The following is a 22,984-nucleotide window of genomic DNA, read 5'->3' on the forward strand; positions in this document are numbered from 1 at the left end:
GGCCAGTGAGCATTACAGAACAGCTTCTCGAATGGCAAGTTTCTAAAATCTTACATCATCCTGGGGCAAAAAAGACCTAGAGCTGGTCCCCTGAACAGCAGCTCAGCAACACAGGGGGCGTGTTTCACACAGAAAGCGCCTGAAAGCGGTTCCTATTCCACCAGGCGGGCTGGCCCCACCTCCCTCTGAGCCTCTCCCCGTGAGTGGCCCGAGGTGTTACTGGAGGGTGGCCCTGGGCCCAGCCGAGCCACACTCCCCAGCAGCCCGACGCTGCGCCCGGAGGTGCAGCTCGCACACACAGGCCCGGACCCCACGGGAGGGCACCCCCAGCACCAGAGCCCTCCTGCCTCGCTGCCTCTCCAGGACTCAGAGTGCCGAGTTCTCGTTCCCAGGAGCACGTCGGGCACACTGCCCTGGGGCAGACGGCCTCATGGTCAGCCTGCCGTCCTGGCCACGCCCGGACTGAGCTGCACAGCGATCTGTAACCTTATTTCTGTTTGGAAATTTGGAAGATGCCAGAATTTGAAAGATGCGAGGTAGCCCTGGGGCAGGTCCCACCTCACCGTGAAATGCCGCTTCCCCAAACAGGTCGTCATCAGAACGGCACAGACGCACCATGAGCCGACCCTCCAGACTCCTGCCCCGGTCTGAACAAGACCCAGAGCACATTCAAGCAAACACAGCCTGTGAAGGTCCAAGAGTTTCTCACAACGTAATGAGAGAAAAGACTAGAAAAAAGAGGAACTTTTATTTACAGCCACGGGAGTCCCACAGGAGTACACAACACACACGATGTCACACACACGAGTTCTCGGAGCCGGCCACGCTCTCAGCGCCCGATCCGCACCAGCATGACGGTGACGTTGTCCGCCGAGCCCCGCTGCACCGCCTTGTTGGCCAGTCGGTTGCAGGCCGCCTCGTAGCGGGCGTCCACGGCGGGCTTCCCCTCCCGGCTGGGGATCTTCTCGTCCTGCCGGCGGGAAGGGGCGCCACTGGGTCAGGGGGCCCGCACCCCAGCCCTCGCCTGGCAGAGCCAGCGCAGGACAGGCACCCAGGGACACGGGGGAGCAGAAGGACAGGGACACGGGGGAGCAGAAGGACAGGGACACGGGGACACGGGGGAGCAGAAGGACAGGGACAGGGGGAGCAGAAGGACAGGGACACGGGGGAGCAGAAGGACAGGGACACAGGGACACGGGGGAGCAGAAGGACAGGGACACAGGGACACAGGGACACGGGGGAGCAGAAGGACAGGGACACAGGGACACGGGGGAGCAGAAGGACAGGCACCCAGGGACACGGGGGAGCAGAAGGACAGGCACACAGGGACACGGGGGAGCAGAAGGACAGGCACACAGGGACACGGGGGGGAAAAGAAGGACAGGCACCCAGGGACACGGGGGAGCAGAAGGACCGGCACACAGGGACACGGGGGGGAAAAGAAGGACAGGCACCCAGGGACACGGGGGAGCAGAAGGACCGGCACACAGGGATACGGGGGAGCAGAAGGACAGGGACACAGGGACACGGGGACACGGGGGAGCAGAAGGACAGGGACACAGGGACACAGGGACACGGGGGAGCAGAAGGACAGGGACACAGGGACACAGGGACACGGGGGAGCAGAAGGACAGGGACACAGGGACACGAGGGAGCAGAAGGACAGGGACACAGGGACATGGGGGAGCAGAAGGACAGGGACACAGGGACACGGGGACACGGGGGAGCAGAAGGACAGGGACACAGGGACACGGGGGAGCAGAAGGACAGGGACACAGGGACACGAGGGAGCAGAAGGACAGGCACACAGGGACACGGGGGAGCAGAAGGACCGGCACACAGGGACACGGGACACGGGGGAGCAGAAGGACAGGGACACAGGGACACGAGGGAGCAGAAGGACCGGCACACAGGGACACGGGGGAGCAGAAGGACAGGGACACAGGGACACGGGGGAGCAGAAGGACAGGCACCTGCTCCCCCAGGCGGGCTCTCACCTCGAGGCAGGACAGGATGAAGTTCACGGCCTCCTCCGGGGTGAAGACCTTGAAGAGGCCATCGCAGGCCAGCAGGATGAACCTGCAGCACGGGGAGAATACAACGGGCTCAACAGCAGAACCAGCCAGCAACAAAGATACACGCCCGTCCCACTACTCGAACGCTAAGGACTTTCAAAACCAACCTAACTTCTGAGACAAAGGTTAAAACTACTTAAAACTTGCCCTGGCCGGTTGGCTCAGCGGTAGAGCGTCGGCCTAGCGTGCGGAGGACCCGGGTTCGATTCCCGGCCAGGGCACACAGGAGAAGCGCCCATTTGCTTCTCCACCCCTCCCCCCTCCTTCCTCTCTGTCTCTCTCTTCCCCTCCCGCAGCCGAGGCTCCATTGGAGCAAAGATGGCCTGGGCGCTGGGGATGGCTCTGTGGCCTCTGCCTCAGGCGCTAGAGTGGCTCTGGTGGCAACATGGTGACGCCCAGGATGGGCAGAGCATCGCCCCCTGGTGGCCAGAGTGTCGCCCCCTGGTGGGCGTGCCAGGTGGATCCCGGTCGGGCGCATGCGGGAGTCTGTCTGACTGTCTCTCCCTGTTTCCAGCTTCATAAAAAAAAAAAAAAAAAAAAAACTACTTAAAACTTAACTGTAGGTGAGCATAATACATTAAAACTGAGACTAGGCTTCTGCTCACCAATAATCTAAGTATGGATTAATCCAAACATTAGATACTGTACTGTTTTAGACAAATCAAAAGGAAGATCTCCGATTAAATCACCTCTGCCTGAGCCATTTCCCAAAGGCAAAAAACTAGCAGTTTAGACCTAAACAGGGACATTCTCAAAAGCTACTGGGTCCAAGGCCTCAGGAGGACGACCTCCTTCCACTGTATGAACACAGGACACCTCCTCTCAAAGCCCACCCTGACTTCCCAAGCGAAGTTCTTCTGAACCCCCGTGGCTGGCCGTGGAGACGTGAGCTCCCGAGCCCCGAGGAGCAGTCCGCCCAGCTTTCCCCACCCCCCTCTCCCCACCGCCACACCCAGGTCCTGTTCCTCTTCTGACTGCCCTTCACTCACAAGTATCGACCAGCACGTGGTCTGGGCTGGGACTGCGGGCACAAGCCCAGCAGGACCCCGCCCCTTCCAGCACGGTGCCCACACCCACAGCGGGGAGCACAGAGCACGCAGCATGGCCTGCGCGGGGCAGACGTCACTCAGAAAACCCAGAGGGGCTGCTGCAAGCGTGTCCCAAGACCCCAGGGTCAGCAAGAGCGTGACATGCTGAAGGCAGGTGTGGAGAGTGGGGAGGCTGGCACAGGGGGCCAGGGCAGGGCTCCTGACCACGGCACTGGAGGTGGGCTCTGGGCTGCGCTCCGGAAGAGACCCCCCCCCCCGCCAGGGCTGTACTCCCACCACTGAGCCCTGTGCCCCTGGACTGCGGCCTTAGTTCAGCCCCCTCTCAAGCCAGGGCCACCCTGACCCCCCCTCCACAGGGAGGGCCTCCTGCAGCCAGGCGGACGGGCACGGGGCCTCCTCCACAAGCCACTTAGGACGGCAGTGGACAACCGAACAGGGGGTTCCCCTCTCAGCCCAGCTCAACTCTGCCTAAAGCCCCACGATCCTCCGCCAATTAGAAGCTAAACGTCACACTCCTCAGCACAGAACGCAGGGCCTGTCACCTCTGTCACCAAAGCACTCCGCCACCGTCCCATCACCAGCCCCCCCTGGCCTTGCCCTCACACCGCCCGTCCACATTAATACCTCTGTGTGTCCTCTGCCAGAAAGCACCCCCTCCTCCAGCAGGGACCCCGCCCCCACCGCCAGGCTCCCAGGACAGCCCACACTCTTAGGACACACACACGTGGCCCCAGCAGACGGTGGGCCCCCAGCAGGACCGGTCTTCTCTCTCCACGCCCCTCGGGCCCAGCCCCGTGCCCAGACGCAGCTCCTGACAGCCAGAGGGGGGGGCGCGAGACCGCGTGTGCCTCTGGTGGGCACGTTTACCTGTCATTGGGGGTCAGCTGGCAGCGCCTGATGTCCGGCACGGAGGTGACACCGCAGCGCTTGTACTGCCCGTCCCCAATGGAGCGGGACACCTCCAGCACGCCCAGGACACGCCCGTCTCTGAAACAAGGGGGAACAATCAGACTCCATCTGCCCGACCACGGGCACGGTTCTCAGGACGAGTGAAGGGTCTGCCCACAGAATCCACACCATCAGCACCTCCTGGCCTCAGTGCACAGAGGGCTAACTCCTCACTGCTCGGGTCACGGGCACCCACTGCCCCCGGCACCCCGCGGCTGCACTTGGGCGGCTGCACTCGCCTGACCCACTGACTTGCCCCAAGCTGGGAATGGACCCCGGGCGGGGCCTGGCTCTGATTCTACTTTTATCTGAGAGCTCTGGGTGACCTGCAGGCAGCAGGGTAAGAGCAGTGGGAGAGGCAGTGCACCGTCAATCTGCTCGGATCTGGAGAACGCCGAAGGCGACCACCCCCCGATTCTGCAGCGCCTCTCCCCCCACAGGGCGCAGGTGTGAACTAACGCACGCGCGCGGGCAGCACGCTGCCCCGCCCTGCCCTTCACCCGCTCTGCCTTTAGGTAAAGGACTCGAAGACAGGAGGCAACCTATGAATGGGACTCCATGCCGCAGACAGAACTCCATCGCAGGGACCAGCAGTCCTTGGCGCGAGGCCCCCTAGAACAGTTCTGGTGGGCGAACCCCTGTGGCCGCAGGCAGCTGCCGCCACGGGAGCCTCAGACCCTCCTGTGTGAAGCCAGGAAGCCACACTGGACAGGATGTCGGCGAGCGCTCGGCCTCCACCAAAGCCGGGCCTGGAGACGCGGCACACTGGGAGGCCCGCAACAGGAGAGCCTCGCTGGGCCAGGGCCGTCAGAACTCAGCCTGGCCCCTGGCCCGGCACGGTGCCCACAGTCACCTTCTCAGCGGGGACAGTGGCGTAATCAGCAACAAGCCTGTGAGGAGGTGAGCAGTCCTCCCAGTGTAACTGCAGGGGGTCCTCAGGTTACGAAACAGTTCCATCCCTACGACAGTGACATAACCCGAATTCTGGTGTCAGCTGGGACAGACCCCAGCCTAAGTCACTCACCTATCTTAACATAGTTGTGAGATCATAATCTAGAACATAAAAACACAACTAAGCCACAGGAAAAAAGGAAAAGGACATAAATATACTGCACAGTACACTGTACTGTAGTGACAGAAAAAATGACAAAAACAGGTGTCGCCAACCTCCTCGCTCACACACACTGCTGCACACTGTCCCGTCAGGCACAACCCACCCAGTTCACCAGGCAGTCCGCCAGTACGACGCTAACGCTAACGCTAACGGAGAAGCCGAAACTCACGTCTCAGTTTTTTAGCTTTTATGGGTGTGAGTGTTGTAAACTCGGGCGTCCTGTGTTGAGACTGCTGTAACCCAAGGACCCTGTATCAGAACACACAGCAAGAGGAGGCCCGGTACACAGGAGCAGAGGGGAGCCTGGAGGGAGGGGAGCGGGGACTCGCAGCCTTAAGAGTGCCATTTAGGACTCAGTTCAGAGCACGAGCACCGTGAGAAACCAACCCAGTGCCTCTTCTGAGACCAAGAGGCCAGGTGCCCGGTGTGGACGAGCTTCTGCCAGTCAGGACAGCCTGCCTGGGCACACGGCAGGTCCAGAAGACCCAGTTACTACGGCACCTTCGGGAAAAGCACAACTCAGGGCAGGAAACGCAGACAGTTGGGTGGGTGCCCCACACCCCAGAAGCTGCCATTCTCGTCCTGTTAACTGAGCTAGGGTCCACCCACAGTGGAAACCTCACACACTCACCTCTGGAGTGACAGGAGAAAGCCACATGGATAGAATCATGGACCCAAGAAAAGCCACTTCCAGCTGAGAAAATGGTGTGGCTAGCTGGCTCGCACCCTGCTGCATCTAGTGTAGCCGCCAGTGTAGGGCGTGCGTGGGCCGATGCCAGGCAGCTCCACACAGGCACAGCACCGCACCACGACTGCAGGCACCAAGCACAGGCCGCACCCCTGCCCTGTGCCAGCAGGACCTCCCCTCCGCTGCCCTCAGAGGCCCCACGACCACCGTGCTGAGGGTGGAGGGCTCTTCACTCCCAGCCCGCCATGCCTGGGGACCGCCTCCCTTGGGCACTTGCCACGTGTGCTCTGAGCTGTCCCACATCCAGCCCCTGCCTATCAACCCCAGCTCTGTGCCTTCGCTGGACGGACGGGGGGGGGGGGGGCCGGCCAGCGGAAAGAGGCCCGATCTCGGACGCCTGCTGCTACTTCCCGCGCCTGCTCCCCTCACGAGAGGCACCGGGAGTGGCTCCAGCGGCTGAGACAAGCTGGACCCCGTAACTCCAGCTCCTCCAGCACGTCAGCACAAGCAGGACGAGGTCACTCTCGAGCCACGTGCAAAGCTCCATCCCCTTCTGACCACCCTGAAGCAGCAGAGGCCAAGTCCAATGTCTGACCGTCACGGACATGGCTGAGGTGACAGAGGTCACTGCCAGTGGACTCCGGAACAGACCATCGTATCAGAGACCTACAGGGGACCTGGTCCCAGGCCCACACACAGCACGCTTAACTCTAAACGCTGCACCTGCAGGTGTGGTTCGTCTGTGCAGCCGCCTTCCTTGTGAGACAGAAACAAAGTGACACGGGGCGGCAGGCAGCACGCCCCTCTGCTGTGAGAAGCAGGGAGCAGTGTGCACAGGATCGCTTCTCTTTCAAGAGGAAACATTGGTGAGAATATGAAACATGGGTGAGGGGCGGACATGAGAGCATGGAGTCTCTCAATATGCCTTTAATTTAACCATGCAAATGTGGGTTTTAACCTTTTTAATTGTAATAAAAATACATAACACAAAGTTTACCATTAACTACTTTTTGTTTTTCTTGTGTGTGTATTTTTCTGAAGTGAAAAGCGGGGAGGCAGTCAGACAGACTCCCACATGCGCCCGACCGGGATCCACCCAGCATGCCCACCAGGGGGCGATGCTCTGCCCATCTGGGGTGTTGCTCTGTTGCAACCAGAGCCATTCTAGTGCCTGAGGCGGAAGCCATGGAGCCATCCTCAGCGCCCGGGCAAACCCCGCTCCAGTGGAGCCCTGGCTGTGGGAGGGGAAGAGAGAGACAGAGAGGGGGAGGGGTGGAGAAGCAGATGGGCGCCTCTCCTGTGTGCCCTGGCCAGGAATTGAACCCGGGACTCCTGCACTCCAGGCCGATGCTCTACCACTGAGCCAACCGGCCATGGTCACCATTAACTACTTTTAAATGTACACTTAAATGGCATTTAGTGCGTTCACACTGTTGTGCAACCATCACCACCATCACCTCAAGAACTCTTCATCTTCCCAAACTGAAGCTCCGCCCCTAAACGCAGCCCTCCCTCCCCGACGGCTCCTTCACTTTCTGTCCCTGATGACTGTGGCCATGCCACGAACCCCGGGATAGGTGTCTGTCCTTCTGTATCAGGCTCATTCCACTCTGCATCCTGTCTACAGGTTCATTCATGCTGTAGCCAGCGACAACACCCTTCCTTTTTTTCTGTATTCCTCTGAAGCCGGAAACGGGGAGAGACAGTCAGACAGACTCCCGCATGCACCCGACCGGGATCCACCCGGCACGCCCACCAGGGGGCATCGCTCTGTTGCGACCAGAGCCACTCCAGCGCCTGGGGCAGAGGCCGAGGAGCCATCCTCAGCGCCCGGGGCCATCTTTGCTCCAATGGAGCCTTGGCTGCAGGAGGGGAAGAGAGAGACAGAGAGGAAGGAGAGGGGGAGGGGTGGAGAAGCAGATGGGCGCTTCTCCTGTGTGCCCTGGCCGGGAATCAAACCCGGGACTTCCGCACGCCAGGCCGACGCTCTACCGCTGAGCCAACCGGCCAGGGCCAACACCCTTCCTTTTAAAGGCTGAATAGTAAGTACCCCACTGCACAGGCACACCACGCCTGTTGACTGCTTCATGTACTGATGGGCACTGGGCTGCTCCCACCATTCCGCTGTGGTCACACCAACACTGCTGTGACGTGGAACTGCATGCACCTGTCCCAATCCCTGCTCGCCGTTCTTTCACGCAGACACCCGGAAGTGGGACTGCTGGGTCACACGGGGTCCTCTTGTCATTCTGGAGGATCTGCCACCCTGTCTCCGCCACGGCTGCGCCACTGCACATTCCCTCCAGCAGTGCACAGTGGCCGACTTCACCACGGGAAGGGTGTACAACAAAGGGGGACATCCTAAAGTCTAACACAGATGGAAACTCCTGATCACTGTCACCACGGGGTCACGTGCACACAGTGAAAGCAATCCCTCCACACAGACACACTCCTCTGGACGCTCTAGTGAGGAAGGGCACGCGGACAGGAGAACTATAAAGAACGCAAACTTTGTTCAGAGATCATGTTGATACTGTGATTTTAAAACAATTTTTGCAAATAAATACAATGCTATTAGGAACCAAGATTTTCAGCAAAAAGAGCTACGACTACCAAGTCAAAGAAGCTAAGAAAAAGCCCAGCACAGTTAAATTTGAATAATACATAGCTTGCAATCTAAAATGTATGCTTCCCAGCTCTGGCCTTGAGCGGACTTAGAATCAGAGATACAAAGTCAAACACGTGATGAAGCGCTTGAAGCTAGGTTTTAAAGATGAATGCAAGAGTCAGGTCAAGGGCGCCTCCTCCCACTGGCCATACAGGGGTAAGTGAGCAGGAAAAGCACCAGGACCCTATGGTCAGGATCGGCACACTGAAAGCCAAACCCACCAGTGCGTGGTGGTTCACAGAACAAGGAGAGAAAAACATTTCCACAAGTGCAGGCGGCATCTTCCCTCGTATACTGGCAATGAAAGAATTAACATTCATCCCGCTCTCTGGGGAGAAGCTACTGCTCACACCACTGATGAAAGCAAGCCCTTCTCTGAAGGACGCCCCCTCCCCTGTGGCAGGAATCCCAGAGCAGACAGTCTTCTTGGTCACCCCGTGGAAGACTCAGGGAGCAACCACGATGGGATCTGACACCACGGGGCACAAGGCTGGTGGGAACCAGATGGTCACAGGGTGTGAGAGAGCCCCCCCAGGTGACCTGCTCATCACTCAGGGATCCCTGTCCCTCTCCCTCGGGGACCTCTGTTGTCACCACAGCCCAGGGCTGGAACTCAGCATCACAACAGTGACCTGGTGTAGCTACTGAAGGGAGGGACTATCAAGTGTAGGACATCCCCCATAAAACATTCTTGCTAAAAACATTTCATCTAATTCTAAAGAAGCCCTCAGACCTCACTTCCAGTTTACGGGAAAATGCAAGCTCACACTCTGGTGGCCCCATACAGGCACTGGCTGGACAATGCAGCACCCAAACCAGGGAAAAACGAAGACCATTCTACACGGAAAGATGGGAGTCCAAAGGGAACGTGAACACTGGCTGGACCCTAGTTTCACACAGACACTCTGGGGACAGCTAGGGAAATACAGAGACAGGGTTACAGATAACCTAACAGAACCTAAGGAATCATTTTCATAAATGTTATATTTGCAACTAAGTTCCACACAGTTCAGCCTAACACACACACACACACACACACACACACACACACACACACACACACCCAAAGATGGCAAAATGTGAGCTTTGAATCTAGGTGGCAGATATTGAAATACAGCGTGTCCGTAAAGTCAGGGTGCACTTTTGACCGGTCACAGGAAAGCAACAAAAGACGATAGAAATGTGAAATCTGCACCAAATAAAAGGAAAACCCTCCCAGTTTCTGTAGGATGATGTGGCAGCATGTGCGCATGCGCAGATGATGACATAACCCCATGTATACAAGGGAACAGCCCACGGCCATGCCAGTCAAGATGTGGATGGTACAGAGGAAAGTTCAGTGTGTTCTGTGGCTCGCTAAATTTGAATCCATGACCAAAGTGCAACGTGAATATCAGCATGTTTATAACGAAGCACCACCACATAAGAATAACATTACTCGGTGGGATAAGCAGTTGAAGGAAACCGGCAGTTTGGTGGAGAAACCCCGTTCTGGTAGGCCGTCAGTGACGAGTCTGTAGAGGCTAGACAGGATAACTACCTAAGGAGCACTAAAAAATCTGTGCATGAGCCCACATCAAACTGCACTGAATAGTATGAAACTGGGAGAGTTTTCCTTTTATTTGGTGCAGATTTCACATTTCTATCGTCTTTTGTTGCTTTCCTGTGACCAGTCAAAAGTGCACCATGACTTTACGGACACACTGTACTTATTCTAATTTTGTAAAGTGCTTGAAAAAATTTTTTTTAATTTTACATACTGATTTTAGACACGGGAGGGGTAGAAGGAAGAAAAGGGGGAGGTGGAGAGAGTGGGAAGCATCAACCTGCAGCACTGCCTCTCACAGGGGCCTTGACCGGGCAAGCCCAGGGTTTTGAACCAGTGACCTCAGCGTTCCAGGTGGACACCTTACCCACTGTGCCACCACAGGTCAGGCGAAATTTTAATAAAGTAGAGGAAAAGAAGTGTCCACTGGTCCTGGCCCACAGCAGTAAAGGGACACAGCCTGGTCCTGCTGCTGAGGAGCAAGGTCCCTGCCACCTGAGCCACTGTCAGAGGCGTTCCTAAGGCACCCGCCCACGCATGCAGGAAGTGGGTGCCGGGCAGAAGGAAGTGCCCAACACAGCGGACGGTCAGCCCTGGCACTACTGGGGGCGTCTTTCCAAGGAGCACAGGCAAAGCCGAATGCTGAAGTGATAAGAAAGGGCAGAAAAGGTGATGTTGACACACCACCGGGGTCACATTCTTGGGCCTTAACTTCCACAGCAGTCACGGTGGAAAAATGGGCTCATGGCACTGCCCAAGGTCTAAAACCAGGCAGGCCCCAGCCCCATGGCGGCCCACACAGACGGCCACACCATGAACAAGGTCACCTCCCACTAAGACCCAGCAGTTTCTGAACAAACTCAGAGTGCCGCCTCCTCTCCAGAGCTCCCTGCACTGCTGGCAGTCAGCCAGGGGCACGACAGGTCCCAGGACAAGTGACTGCAGCCTGGTCACCATTACTTCTCTCTCAGCTCCAACAAGAAATACAGTCGTACTGGTCAAACTGGAACATGAGCCAGAAACACTTCTGGACGGGACCCTCTGGCAGCACAGGAGCCTCGGGCCCCTCGGCCACCGTGGAGAGAGCGCAGTGCTGAGGGGGGGCCAGCGCACGCGGCCCTCGGCTGGGGGGGGGCGCTCTAGGGACCCACTTCCTGTCTCAACACCCTAGATCAGGGGTCCCCAAACTTTTCACACAGGGGGCCAGTTCACTGTCCCTCAGACCATTGGAGGGCCGGACTATAAAAAAAAACTATGAACAAATCCCTATGCACACTGCAAATATCTTATTTTAAAGTAAAAAAAAAAAAAAACGGGAACAAATATAACATTTAAAATAAAGAACAAGTAAATTTAAATCAACAAACTGACCAGTATTTCAATGGGAACTATGCTCCTCTCACTGACCACCAATGAAAGAGGTGCCCCTTCCGGAAACGCGGTGGGGGCCGGATAAATGGCCTCAGGGGGCTGCATGTGGCCCGCGGGCTGTAGTTTGGGGACCCCTGCCCTAGATGTTCTCTCTGGACAATTCCCCTGAAACAGCCGCTTACTCAGTGTGACAGACGATAGTATTTATGGAAGTTCCCAGGCCAGAAACTGTTGCCAGTGACCTTGAACGTGGGACAGGTCCCCCCCGTAAATGCAGGAAGTGTTTCTTGGACACAGGGAAATCCTCCCACACCCATCCCCCCACGTCAGCAGGTCAGACCTCAGACAGGCACATCGCCCCGCAGACTGCACACACGGAGTCCCCCTCGCAGGCCTCGTGACCGCTCCCACAGCGAGCCCGCCCTCCCGGAGCCCCCGCAGCGCCCCTCACCTGACGTTCCCTCCAGCCTTCTGTATTCTCATTCGTTCTTCATATTGTGTTGGGTTATGCTCCTTGCTGAGGCTTAAGGCTGCATGTTTCTGACTCTCCTCATTATAACGACACAGGATTGCCTGGGAAAATGGTGATGACAACAGTGGTTAAAATTCAGGAGACCAGGGGTACCAGCTGAACACAAAGGTCAACAATGGCGTTTCAGAGTCAGCCAGAGGCGGACAAGCATGAGTTCACACAGGTGCCGAGGGCACAGTGGTGTCACAGAAACACCAGCCAGGGACAGGAGCCCAGGGCGGGTCGTCCAGTCCAGTGCAAACTCTGCTGGTAAGCACAGCGGTGTCACAGAAACACCAGCCAGGGACAGGAGCCCAGGGCGGGTCGTCCAGTCCAGTGCAGACTCTGCTGGTAAGCACAGCGAGCGCTCACCCCCTCTCGGACGTCGTCCCCTCCTGGGTGACAGGAAGGGGCTCACATAAAGAGCCCCAGAGCCCCCTTCTGGCCCAGCTGCCTTCCCTGAGTCCACGCGAGGCACAGACGAGGGCTGCAGCCCCCACGAGACTCCCTCCCGCCATCCCTTAACCTCTCTCCACAGCGCTAGCTGCTGCTCTCCTACAACACGCCGCTGTCTAGCAGGTGGCTCAGAGCCACATACCCGACTATCTCCGAGGTTGGCAATATAAAGAGTGTTGTCTACGGCCAGAACACACGTGGCGGTGGACCCATCTTTCCAGGCGGGCTTCCTGGGGGGAGACAGCAGAGACACAGTCACCACCAGCACTCCAGCACTGCGAGACCAGGTTCAGAGCTGACTCGGAAGGTCTTACACTTCCAAACGGCCTGTTTCTGTGGACTTGCTTTTCCACTATTTCAGATTTAGTTAACAGTCACAGGAGCTTCCCTGGAGCTAGGTGCTTTCCAGAGACTGAGCGTTAGTACGGAACAGAATCAGACCCGAAATGCGTTTAGGAAAGGGACACACAAACACCCGGTCACATGTTCATGTGGTTACACTTACTGGCTTGACGCCTGTTTAAGGAACTCCTCATCGGTATGCTTAAACGTGTCCAAAAGGCATCTCTTCACAGTCTTCTCCACGCTGCTCACATCTCCTGCCGCAGAAGGCGCGGGGAAACAAGCTCGTGAGGGCAGCGGTCCCTGTTTCGGTACTAGGACCACGAACAACCTACTTCCTCCCCTACAGGACACTGCCCTTTGCACTGCAGGCAGCAGACCAGCAAGTGTGAAAGGGAGACACTCAACTGTACCCACAGACACTTCACAGGGTGCCACCGCTTAGGGGCCCGAGCAATGCTACTAGGCGCTGGCGAGGCGCACCCGCAGCACAGCTACACCCCCTCGCCTCCGGGCCTGGGGGCCTCGGGGCCGCCCCCCTCCGCCACGCCCCACGCCCCCTCCGCCACGCCCCACGCCCCCTCCACCCCGCCCCTCTCGTGTAGTCAGTGCTCTTCTGCTGAAGCCCCACTGACATCTCACTGAGTCACACAACAGCAAACACGAAGATGAACATGAACTGATCTGGTTCTCAGTCTCACCTTTAGGAAATTTCCTGATTAAGTTCTGATGCAAATTCTGTGCAGCAAATTTTGAGGCTCGAATTCCGCCATGTCCGTCAAAAACGGCAAAATAGGAAACCCGGGTACTAGAGAACAGAGGGAGTCAGTGAGATCCCACAACGTGACCCCGTGCTCCACAGCCTCCCCCTCAGCTCAGTGACCACTGACACACCAGCGGTCCCACTGGCAAGACACCCGTCACTCCGTCACGGCCGGGAAACAGGCAAGACGTTAACTGAGGCAAACAGGAAGGAACTCTCATGGAATTTGAAAAGTAAGCACACTTTCAAAAATCAAGTTCTGTTAACTCTTTTTTTTTACAGAGTCAGAGAGAGAATCAGAGAGAGGGACAGACAGATAGGAACGAAGAGAGATGAGAAGCATCAATCATCAGTTTTTCGTTGCGACACCTTAGTTGTTCACTGATTGCTTTCCCATATGTGCCTTGACCGCGGGCCTTCAGCAGACCGAGTAACCCCTTGCTTGAGCCAGTGACCTTGGGTCCAAGCTGGTGACCTTTGCTCAAACCAGATGAGCCCGCGCTCAAACTGGTGACCTCGGGGTCTCAAACCTGAGCCCTCCACATCCCAGTTCGATGCTCTATCCTCTGCGCCACCGCCCGGTCAGGCTCTATTAACTCTTCTTGATTTTTCACTGACGGTAAAACTAAAATTCAGAACTTTTTCCTATTTAAAGCAGATTTAGTTTTAAACACTAAAACACAGATAAACAATACTGACAGTAAAAAAATATCAGGACTGACCAGGCGGTAGCGCAGTGGATAGAGCGTCAGACTGGGATGCGGAGGACCCAGGTTCGAGACCCCGAGGTCGCCAGCTTGAACACGGGCTCGCCTGGTTTAAGCAAAAAAAAGCTCACCAGCTTGGACCCAAGGTTGCTGGCTTGAGCACGGGGTCACTCAGTCTGCTGACGGCCCACAGTCAAGGCACGTATGAGAAAGCAATCAGTGAACAACTAAGGTGTCACAACGAAAAATTGATGATTGATGCTTCTCATCTCTCCGTTCCCTGTCTGTCTGTCCCTGTCTATCCTTCTCTCTGTCCCTGTGGGAGAAAAAAAAAAAAGAAATACCCACGAGAAATGACACTTCTACTGCAAAGCTGCTTCCCCCACACACTGTAGCAACTGCTTTCCAACTGGGGACTCACGGGGCAGGGAGAAGACACACTTCCTCTGCTCTCCGCCTCAGCAGCCCCTCACAGCCTGGCACCCTCTGGGCACAGTGTGGTATTCCCACAGGGGCAGAGCCCGGGCTCTCCGGAAGCCCCAAGCCTGGCTTTAAAAGCATCTCCAAAGTACACTCCTGGTGCTGGTGAGCAATGAATGCATGGAAATAGTGTCACCTCCTATCACAACCCAGTGCCCTGCAGGGGCCACCCCTCCTCCCGATTGGGCCTGACCTACTAGACAAAAGCTGCCAACACCAGTGGCTCCAGCACACTATGGTAGCAACCCACGGGTGTCCGTCAATGAATGCAGGACAGATTATGTCATTACGAAAATTAGGTGGTATTTACATACTCATTATGCGTGCACACACCACGCAGGTTAAGGACCCCCTGCAGGTCCCACCTTGGGGCTGCTCCCCCCCCACCGGAGGGGAGGTGCTGCCCAGAAGGCGTCCTCTCCCCCACAGGGACACAGGGACGCAGGGACTGCTCAGCTCCCTCCCGGCAGCCTCTGCTGCTTCTCCGCCGCCCGCCCCAGCCACCAGCTCTCCATAGTGGGCACTCACTGCTGTGCCCAGGGCCGCCCACTCCAGCTTCTGGGTCCCAGAACAAGAACAAGCCCCACCAGCGGCTCCTCAGGCTGTGGTGCAGAGAACACCCCCCGAAGGTCCCCAATGTGCAGTCCTGTCGCACTGAGCGGGACTTCTCAACCTGGGCAGGACTGGCACTTGGAGCTGCACAGTCTTTGCTGCGGGCCATCTTGGGAGCTGTCAGGAGTCTGGCAGCATCCGGGGCTCCCCCACCCGGTGCCAGTGGCACAGCCTCCCACTGTGACAACCAAAAAAACGTCAGAGGGAGGGGACACAAACCAACCCGCGCTGAGAACGACTGATGCTAAACCGAGGGGCCCGAGGGGTATGTGCCCGTCCTCCTAACAAACACAAAGTGACGACGTCTGAGAGAACTGCACCGCGCCGGGTCCAGATGCTCCCGCCAGGCAGGCCCGCCGGAGCGTGGACACTCACATAAGGGACGACGGGGGCCTGCACTCCTCGGTGATGTCATTCAGGATGACGTGGGCGTCCTGCATCTCCTCCCGCTCGCCCTTCCGCTCAGCCACGTAGCCTTTCAGACCAAAAATCACTGAGGAGGCTGAGGAAAAGAACAGAAGGCCAATACAAAACTGTGCCCCGTCCTGCGGAAGCCCTAGTCCCAGAGCAAAGGAGCGGGAATGGCTGTTTCACTCAGCAGTGTCCTAGCCGGGCACACACCGAGCTCTCCCCTCGGGCCACCGCCCACGGCACCACCGTGACCGACACCAGGCCACTGCCGGGCAGGGCTGGTCTCTGCAGCCTGCACAGTGGACAGCGGACAGCAGAGGACAGCAGTTAGGACAGGACAGCTGCACAAAGGCACCGGGTCAGAGCACCCCAGGGAGAAATCACCGTCATCACAGAAGTGCGACCTGGATGGGGGAGGGGCCGGGCAAATCTAATCTTGCCAATAATTTAAAGAGGGCAAAAAATTCCTACTTTAGAGAAATACACGTAGAATTTATCCCAAAGGTTCTGCTGGACATCTGAAAATATTACTCCTGTGCTGGAGGCTGGTGAGGGTTGGAACAACTGGTAAGGTCAGCTGCTTCTACGCTACCTGAGGAAGACAGGACCAAGGAGCCCACCTCGACAGAGACACCTATTTCTATCTGGTGGCGAGGCTAGCGTAAGCTCGCTCTCTGGCTGTGCAAATACCAAAACGAGCACTTTCTGAAAAAGCAGCTGCTGGTGGGCAGAGCTCTCGGGGACGGGGATGGGGACGGGGACGAGCCCAGCAGGAGGCCAGCAGGGTGAGGTGTGTCCACACACCTCCACGGGCACCCTGCACACAGTGCTGAGACCCTCTGTGGGGAAAGACCAGGTGGCCGGGCCAGTAAGTGAATCCACGGCTCTTTCTCGCTGAGACTTTTCACGTCTTCCCCACTGACAACTTCAAAAGCTGACTGCAAATGTCCACGGCTTCTCACAGCCTGGGGCTCTCTCTAGGGGAGCTGCCTAGTCACTAACTATGGAATCAGAGCACCAGGCATCAGGCTATGAACACAAACAGGGCCTCCAAGAGAAGCTAGGTAGGGAGTCAGCAGGCTCCCTGCTCACTGGAGAGGGCTGCGTGAAAACTCCGTGTTTCTAAGCCCAGGAACAAACGGAGGTTTCCTGCCTGCCCAGAGCGAGGGTCAGAGTCAGGGATGGCCATGGAAAGTAAAGGTAGTTAGAAAGCAGGAGTGAACTTCAGAAATCTGTTTGCAAAAAGGGAGCCCTGCCCGCTTCTTAAATACACACACAGATAGGAAGTGGTTATTGTCAGAAAGCCGAGCTTGCTTTTGCTCTGGGTTGTTTTAAGTTACGAAGTCTAATACATTTGTTTTCAAACTGTCTGAAAACCTTTACAAACTTTCTTTTCCACAAGCTCTTCACTGCCATTCTCCTCTTCTTCAGAGGGTTTTCTCTTGGCTCCTTTCCCTTCATTCTTTCCCATCTGGGACGCCGAGGTGTCGAGAGGACCTGGAAAGAAAGAGAATGGCAGACAGAAACAGCTGTAGACGCACAGAGTCCCTGCCAACCAGGCCCCATCCCGGCCCTCAGAGACGGAACACCGCTTCCGGCAGCATGGGTTGGACTCGGAGGGGCGGGCCAGTGCGCCCGGTGCCCACAGTGGAGCCACACCAACTGTGAGAGGGAGCAGGAGGGGCTTCTCAGCAGGAAAAGCCAGACAGCCGCACTCCGGGGCTATGGCACGTACAGGGGGTTAGGGGGTTCTACATCCAGAGGCCCTTGTTTACAAACAGGGAAGTTTCCAAAATCTGCACTGACACATACTGAACAAGTTCAGAGAGTAAGTACCAAAAGAGGCTTAAAATGTGGCAAACGTCAAGCTCCGAGAACTGTGTGGATCCTGAAGGCACAGTTGGGCTGCTGCAGCCCATGCTGGTGGCAGAGGGACCAGTCTGTGCTCAAAGCCAGAACTGAGAACACCAGGGTTTGTGCACTTGGAAAGGTCTAGCTCAGGGGTCAGGAACCTATGCCTCACGAGCCAGATGTGGCTCTTTTGATGGCTGCATCTGGCTCACAGACAAATCTTTAGTAAAAAAATAATAACGTTAAAAATATAAAACATTCTCATGTATTACAATCTATTCATTGCCTACCGCTCCTGTTCATGGCTGCGGGTGGCTGGAGCCAATCACAGCTGTCCTCCGGGACAACACCAAATTTTTATTGGATAATGCCTAACGTACACGGGTTGTTGTATGGCTCTCACGGAATTACATTTTAAAATATGTGGTGTTCATGGCTCTCTCAGCCGAAAAGGTTCCCGACCCCTGGTCTGGATCCAGGCCCCAGCTCCGCTGCTCAGGAGAGGTGGCCCTTCGGCAGGTTGCTCAGCCTTCCAGCTCCGTGTCTGCTTCTGCAACTCCGGGAGAGTAAGACCACCTCAGAGGGTGAGGGCTGTCTGAGAAGTAACGGGGCCCTAGCCGGGCTTCTTGGCAGACAGCACTGCCCTGGTGTGCTGAGGTCCCAGTTTCGATCCCAGGTCAGGGCATATACAAGAAGCAATTTTCGAGTTCACAGCGAGTTGATGTTTCTCTCCCCTTCCCCCACTGCTCTACGTCAATGGAAAATATTTTTAAAAATTGATGGGGACGGGGTATATAAAGCATTTATCACAGTGCTTGTCCACCACGTATCCCACAAATGGCAGCTGCGGTCAGAGCAAACGGCTCTAAGGAGTCTGCATTTAGGAGTAAAAGCGTGTGACTGTTTATGCAACCACTCTGCCAGACATTTCTGAGTACTAACACCTAATAAGGACACTGTCCCTGTGTTTTATAAAGTGTCCTTTTGCAAATAATTGACTCTTACTTCACACAACAGTATAACACAGCCAGTGGCTTCTAACCCTTTCACAGTTGGGGACCAGTGAAAGTAGGAGAATTATTTGGGGGACTACTAAGGCAGAAATTACCCTGAGCATAAGTGAATCTGACTAAGATCGTTAGGTCTATAATCTTCATACAACATCACGGTGGTTCACTCATAGCCCACACGGAATTTCTGGCGGACCGGTGCACAGACAGGCGGTTAGAAAACAATAATGTAGCACACATCCCACCCCACGTGACCAGGCAGATGAACTGAGAAACCTTCCTGCTGCTTCCAACAGACTCTCAATGGTCTCTGCCCGAGCCCCCTGTCACTCACTGTTGTGTTCCACTTCCCCAATGTATATGTAAAGAATATTCTTTGCTTTTCAGTTACAAAACAGAGAAATTTTTAAAGCTTTATTATTGACTTCAAATCACACTGTAGTCAGAGAATGTAGTCTATCTTTGTTGGGATCTACTTTATATCTTAGAATGTAGTCAATTTTTGTAAATAGTTCTTGCCAGCTTGAGAAGATATCCAAAATATTGGATGCAAGAATGGACCCTAGCCTGACCAGGCGGTGGCACAGTGGATAGAGCGTCGGACTGGGATGCTGAGGACCCAGGTTCTAGACCCCAAGGTCGCCAGCTTGAGCGTGGGCTCATCTAGTTTGTGCAAAAACTCACCAGCTTGGACCCAAGGTCGCTGGCTCAAGCAAGGGGTTACTCAGTCTGCTGAAGGCCCGCAGTCAAGGCACATATGAGAAAGCAATCAATGAACAACTAAGGTGTCGCAACGCGCAATGAAAAACTAATGATTGATGCTTCTCATCTCTCTCTGTTCCTGTCTGTCTGTCCCTGTCTATCCCTCTCTCTGTCTCTGTAAAAAAAGAAAAAAAAGAATGGACTCTATATCCTAAAACATTCAAACTTGTTAATAGTGATGCTGAAATCTTCTGGGTTGTTACCAGTTTATTGTCTTTTGCCCTTTGAACAACTAAGACATAGCTCCGTTGACTCTCTCTTAGTTTCATTAAATCTGTTCAGAGCCCTGTTTGCACACATTAACTTTCATTATAACCAAAAATACTGTCTACTGGGAAGGTGTCAGGCTGAATTGTATGAGCACACTGTAATTCTTTGATATAGGTATATAAGATGATTGCAGTATTTTCCTTAAATACAGGAAATACATGAATTTCATCCACATTTTCTGGACTAACCCCACAATTTTAATGGTAATGGATTCATAATACACAAAGGAGACTCAACAGTCAAGTGTTCCATTGACTACAGGTCCTCACACCAGAAGAGAACTGCATGTGAAAAAAGACAGCTTGCACCCCCAGCTCCTCCCCCACAGCCGAGCCTCCCTCCCCACCAACTCTGCATGGGGGGTTCACAGTGGGCCCGAGGCAACAGGTTTCTCCTTAGCACAACTTAGGGGAGCCCGCTCCAACCTTACCTGCCACTCGAGTAGGACGAAAAAGAAGTTAAACATTCGCAAGAACAGGTCAAGTCAATGGGAATGGGCTTGACAAAAATAAAATGAACAGAACCTTGAAAACGTATGAATTAACTGGAAAGTAATTAACTTAGGTCTTAAACTTCAAGACAACTCCTGCACGTGGTCTGTACCAATCACGAAACCAGTGTCGTCCAGACTTTACTTTGTGAAATCAAAATTCCTTTTAATACAAGTAGCACAAAACAAAACACCTACCTATCAGGATTTATGGGTCTGAGGGCACTGAAAACAGTTCAGCTGTGTTTTATGTACTCAGACACTTCTGCTGGATACATTTGGGTCAGGAACATAACAAGGCAAACCAGAATGCCCGACACTGAGACTAAAATAGTAATAATAACAACAACAACAACAACAACAGAGTCCAAAGTGAACGGCTTCACTCTTAATTCCTATTAGCCAGAGGCTGAATCCCAAGGGGGAAATCACCAAAAGTGACACAGTATCTAAGTAGCTAATCTTTTGTTTCCCCCGATGGTGCCTATTTAATTTTAATAAACCTTATGCTGCACAATAATATAATGTCATCCTAAACCCTGCTAAGAGCTATATATAAAGTTTACATAAACAGGTTTTTCCACCGGCATGTTGGATTTTTCCCCACCACTTACCTGACTCGCCACTGCTGGCTGGTGGGAGGTCATCAAAGAGCAAAGGTCCCCCTGGTCCTGAAACACAGCAGGACACCCGGTGAGCCCACGAGACCGGCGAGGCATCGTGTCAGAATCCATCCCACCAGGACACCTATGCAGGCCACTGAGATGACTCAGACCCTGTCAGGCCAGTGGCAGTGCACCCTGCAGTTAACAATGTCTCGAACCTAGTTCATTTTAAAGTCCTATCATTGACAGGAAACAGAAACCTACCACAGAGAGCTGCATCTCATTTCAGCTACAACATACTCCTATGAACCAGAGAAAACTGCTCATCACCTCACACAGCTCCGCAGAGCTAGCGACTAGCGGATTTTCTGCCTTACCTGATGCCATGGATTCAAAACTTAAGAGAGTCCAACACCTAAAACATCTGTGTGTTGAAAACGGGGGAAAGGGAGAGAGATTGAGACCACTACAATCCCAGGATGACACGTTGACACACACCTGGGAGAGCTGGAAGACTGTACCTGAGTCAGTACTGCTGGCCGGAGGGAGGTCGTCAAAGAGCAGAGGTCCCTTCTGTGCTTCTTTCCCTAGGACACGGAACACCCGCTTAGACCGCGCCCCTGGCCACCGCCGGGGGCCTTTGCCGGGGGAGACTTCCAGATACATTTGCTGTTAAATTCCAATTTTCTCCTCCCGTGGGACAAAATTTATTTCAAAAGTATTCTCTTCACAGCTATTTAATATGGACACTTGTTTCCAACAGTAAGGGTCAACACGAAAGCAGTGAGATGACCCAACAGGCGTTTTAAGGGCCGTTGGGTATTTCAAGAAAAACAAGTCAATTTTTCTTGATGATTTCATTATCGAAAGCCACGCACACTTTAACATCGTTCTTTAAAAAGTGAATCCTGGCCCTGGCCGGTTGGCTCAGCGGTAGAGCGTCGGCCTAGCGTGCGGAGGACCGGGGTTCGATTCCCGGCCAGGGCACATAGGAGAAGCGCCTATTTGCTTCTCCACCCCTCCGCCGCGCTTTCCTCTCTGTCTCTCTCTTCCCCTCCCGCAGCCGAGGCTCCACTGGAGCAAAGATGGCCCGGGTGCTGGGGATGGCTCTGTGGCCTCTGCCCCAGGCGCTAGAGTGGCTCTGGTCGCAACATGGCGACACCCAGGATGGGCAGAGCATCGCCCCCTGGTGGGCAGAGCGTCGCCCCCTGGTGGGCGTGCCGGGTGGATCCCGGTCGGGCGCATGCGGGAGTCTGTCTGACTGTCTCTCCCTGTTTCCAGCTTCAGAAAAATGGAAAAAAAAAAAAAAAAAGTGAATCCTGGAAAGAAAAACCGACGCTAGACCAAGAGAAGAACTCGGCACCTGAAGAAAGAGCTTCCGTGGTACATGAAGGGCCTGCAGAGACCCCGAGGCCTCACAGACCCGTTTCAGTAACACTCTGAGCTAGCCGCCAAGCAGAACCTCACACAAGTGCGCCCAGAGCTGAGGCCAGGGGAGCCCACGTCCCAACCTGGCACCCCCAGCACGGCGCCCAGCCAGGCCACCTCTGTGCAGAAAATGTCCTCCTTTTCTGGTGCTTCCAGATAACTCGGGAGAGAGCCAGACAAACCTTTTCTCTAAAAAAGCTGAACATTTACACAAGAGGACTTGCGGCCTTAAATGTTTTATACTTAATTATCTCTTCCACACAACATTTAACGACAATTCCTTATTCTCCAGCTTTCCCCAAATTCTATTTTAAGCCACTGCTATTAACTAGGTGACCCGGCACCCAGGGCGGTGGTCCGAGCACTGTCTGAACACAGGTTTGCCCCCTGCTCCTCAGAGGGCACGCACAGACCAGCACGAGCGGAAAAACCAATTCACCCATCCTGCCTTTTTGCCTCTATGTAGAAGTAAACTGGGTACAAATTCTACTCTTTTAAAAACAAAAACTTCAACTGAAATGTATAAACTGAAAGGAAGGAACTTCTTCAGGAGTCTTTAGGTCGGAAGTACGTTTAATACCTGATAAATCCCTGACTTACCAAAAACTTAACCCTTCTGCTTTACAGCCTAAGGCAAAGGGGAAAGGTCTCCTACTTAGAGTGTATTCTCACCCCTCACGACCACCCTTGACAAATTAAGTAGCTGCAAATACTTTCATTTTTCTCACAAGCAAATAGAGACTCTGGGAAATATTCAAAAACAGCACTACAGGACACTAAAAGGCATTCCCAGGATAACCATTTACTTACTGTATTAATCCTCCTAT

The 22,984-nt window shown here is 54.7% G+C and overlaps 1 protein-coding gene across 7 annotated transcripts in view; it reads right to left on the minus strand.

Annotated features, from left to right (window-relative positions):
* Positions 1 to 729: 729 nt before the first annotated feature.
* The window catches only part of ILKAP (ILK associated serine/threonine phosphatase), a 29,689-nt gene continuing 7,434 nt past the window's right edge, over positions 730 to 22,984 (minus strand). Inside the window, exons 1-12 of one of the 7 annotated variants that reach the window (XM_066345515.1) lie at positions 21,251 to 21,316; positions 21,107 to 21,153; positions 20,739 to 20,795; positions 17,119 to 17,238; positions 15,706 to 15,832; positions 13,470 to 13,576; positions 12,932 to 13,025; positions 12,569 to 12,656; positions 11,911 to 12,032; positions 3,992 to 4,111; positions 1,998 to 2,079; positions 730 to 973 (exon numbers count right to left, since the gene is read on the minus strand). In XM_066345515.1, coding sequence (XP_066201612.1) covers positions 830 to 973; positions 1,998 to 2,079; positions 3,992 to 4,111; positions 11,911 to 12,032; positions 12,569 to 12,656; positions 12,932 to 13,025; positions 13,470 to 13,576; positions 15,706 to 15,832; positions 17,119 to 17,238; positions 20,739 to 20,795; positions 21,107 to 21,116 — 1,071 coding nt within the window. In that variant the 5' untranslated portion in view covers positions 21,117 to 21,153; positions 21,251 to 21,316 and the 3' untranslated portion in view covers positions 730 to 829. Of the gene's footprint in view, positions 974 to 1,997; positions 2,080 to 3,991; positions 4,112 to 11,910; positions 12,033 to 12,568; positions 12,657 to 12,931; positions 13,026 to 13,469; positions 13,577 to 15,705; positions 15,833 to 17,118; positions 17,239 to 20,738; positions 20,796 to 21,106; positions 21,154 to 21,227; positions 21,317 to 22,984 lie in introns of those variants that run through there. The other 6 variants (XM_066345511.1, XM_066345512.1, XM_066345517.1 and 3 more) reach the window with 6 other exon arrangements.

Source organism: Saccopteryx leptura, chromosome 7, assembly GCF_036850995.1.
Source record: "Saccopteryx leptura isolate mSacLep1 chromosome 7, mSacLep1_pri_phased_curated, whole genome shotgun sequence".
In the NCBI taxonomy this organism is placed as follows: domain Eukaryota; kingdom Metazoa; phylum Chordata; class Mammalia; order Chiroptera; family Emballonuridae; genus Saccopteryx; species Saccopteryx leptura.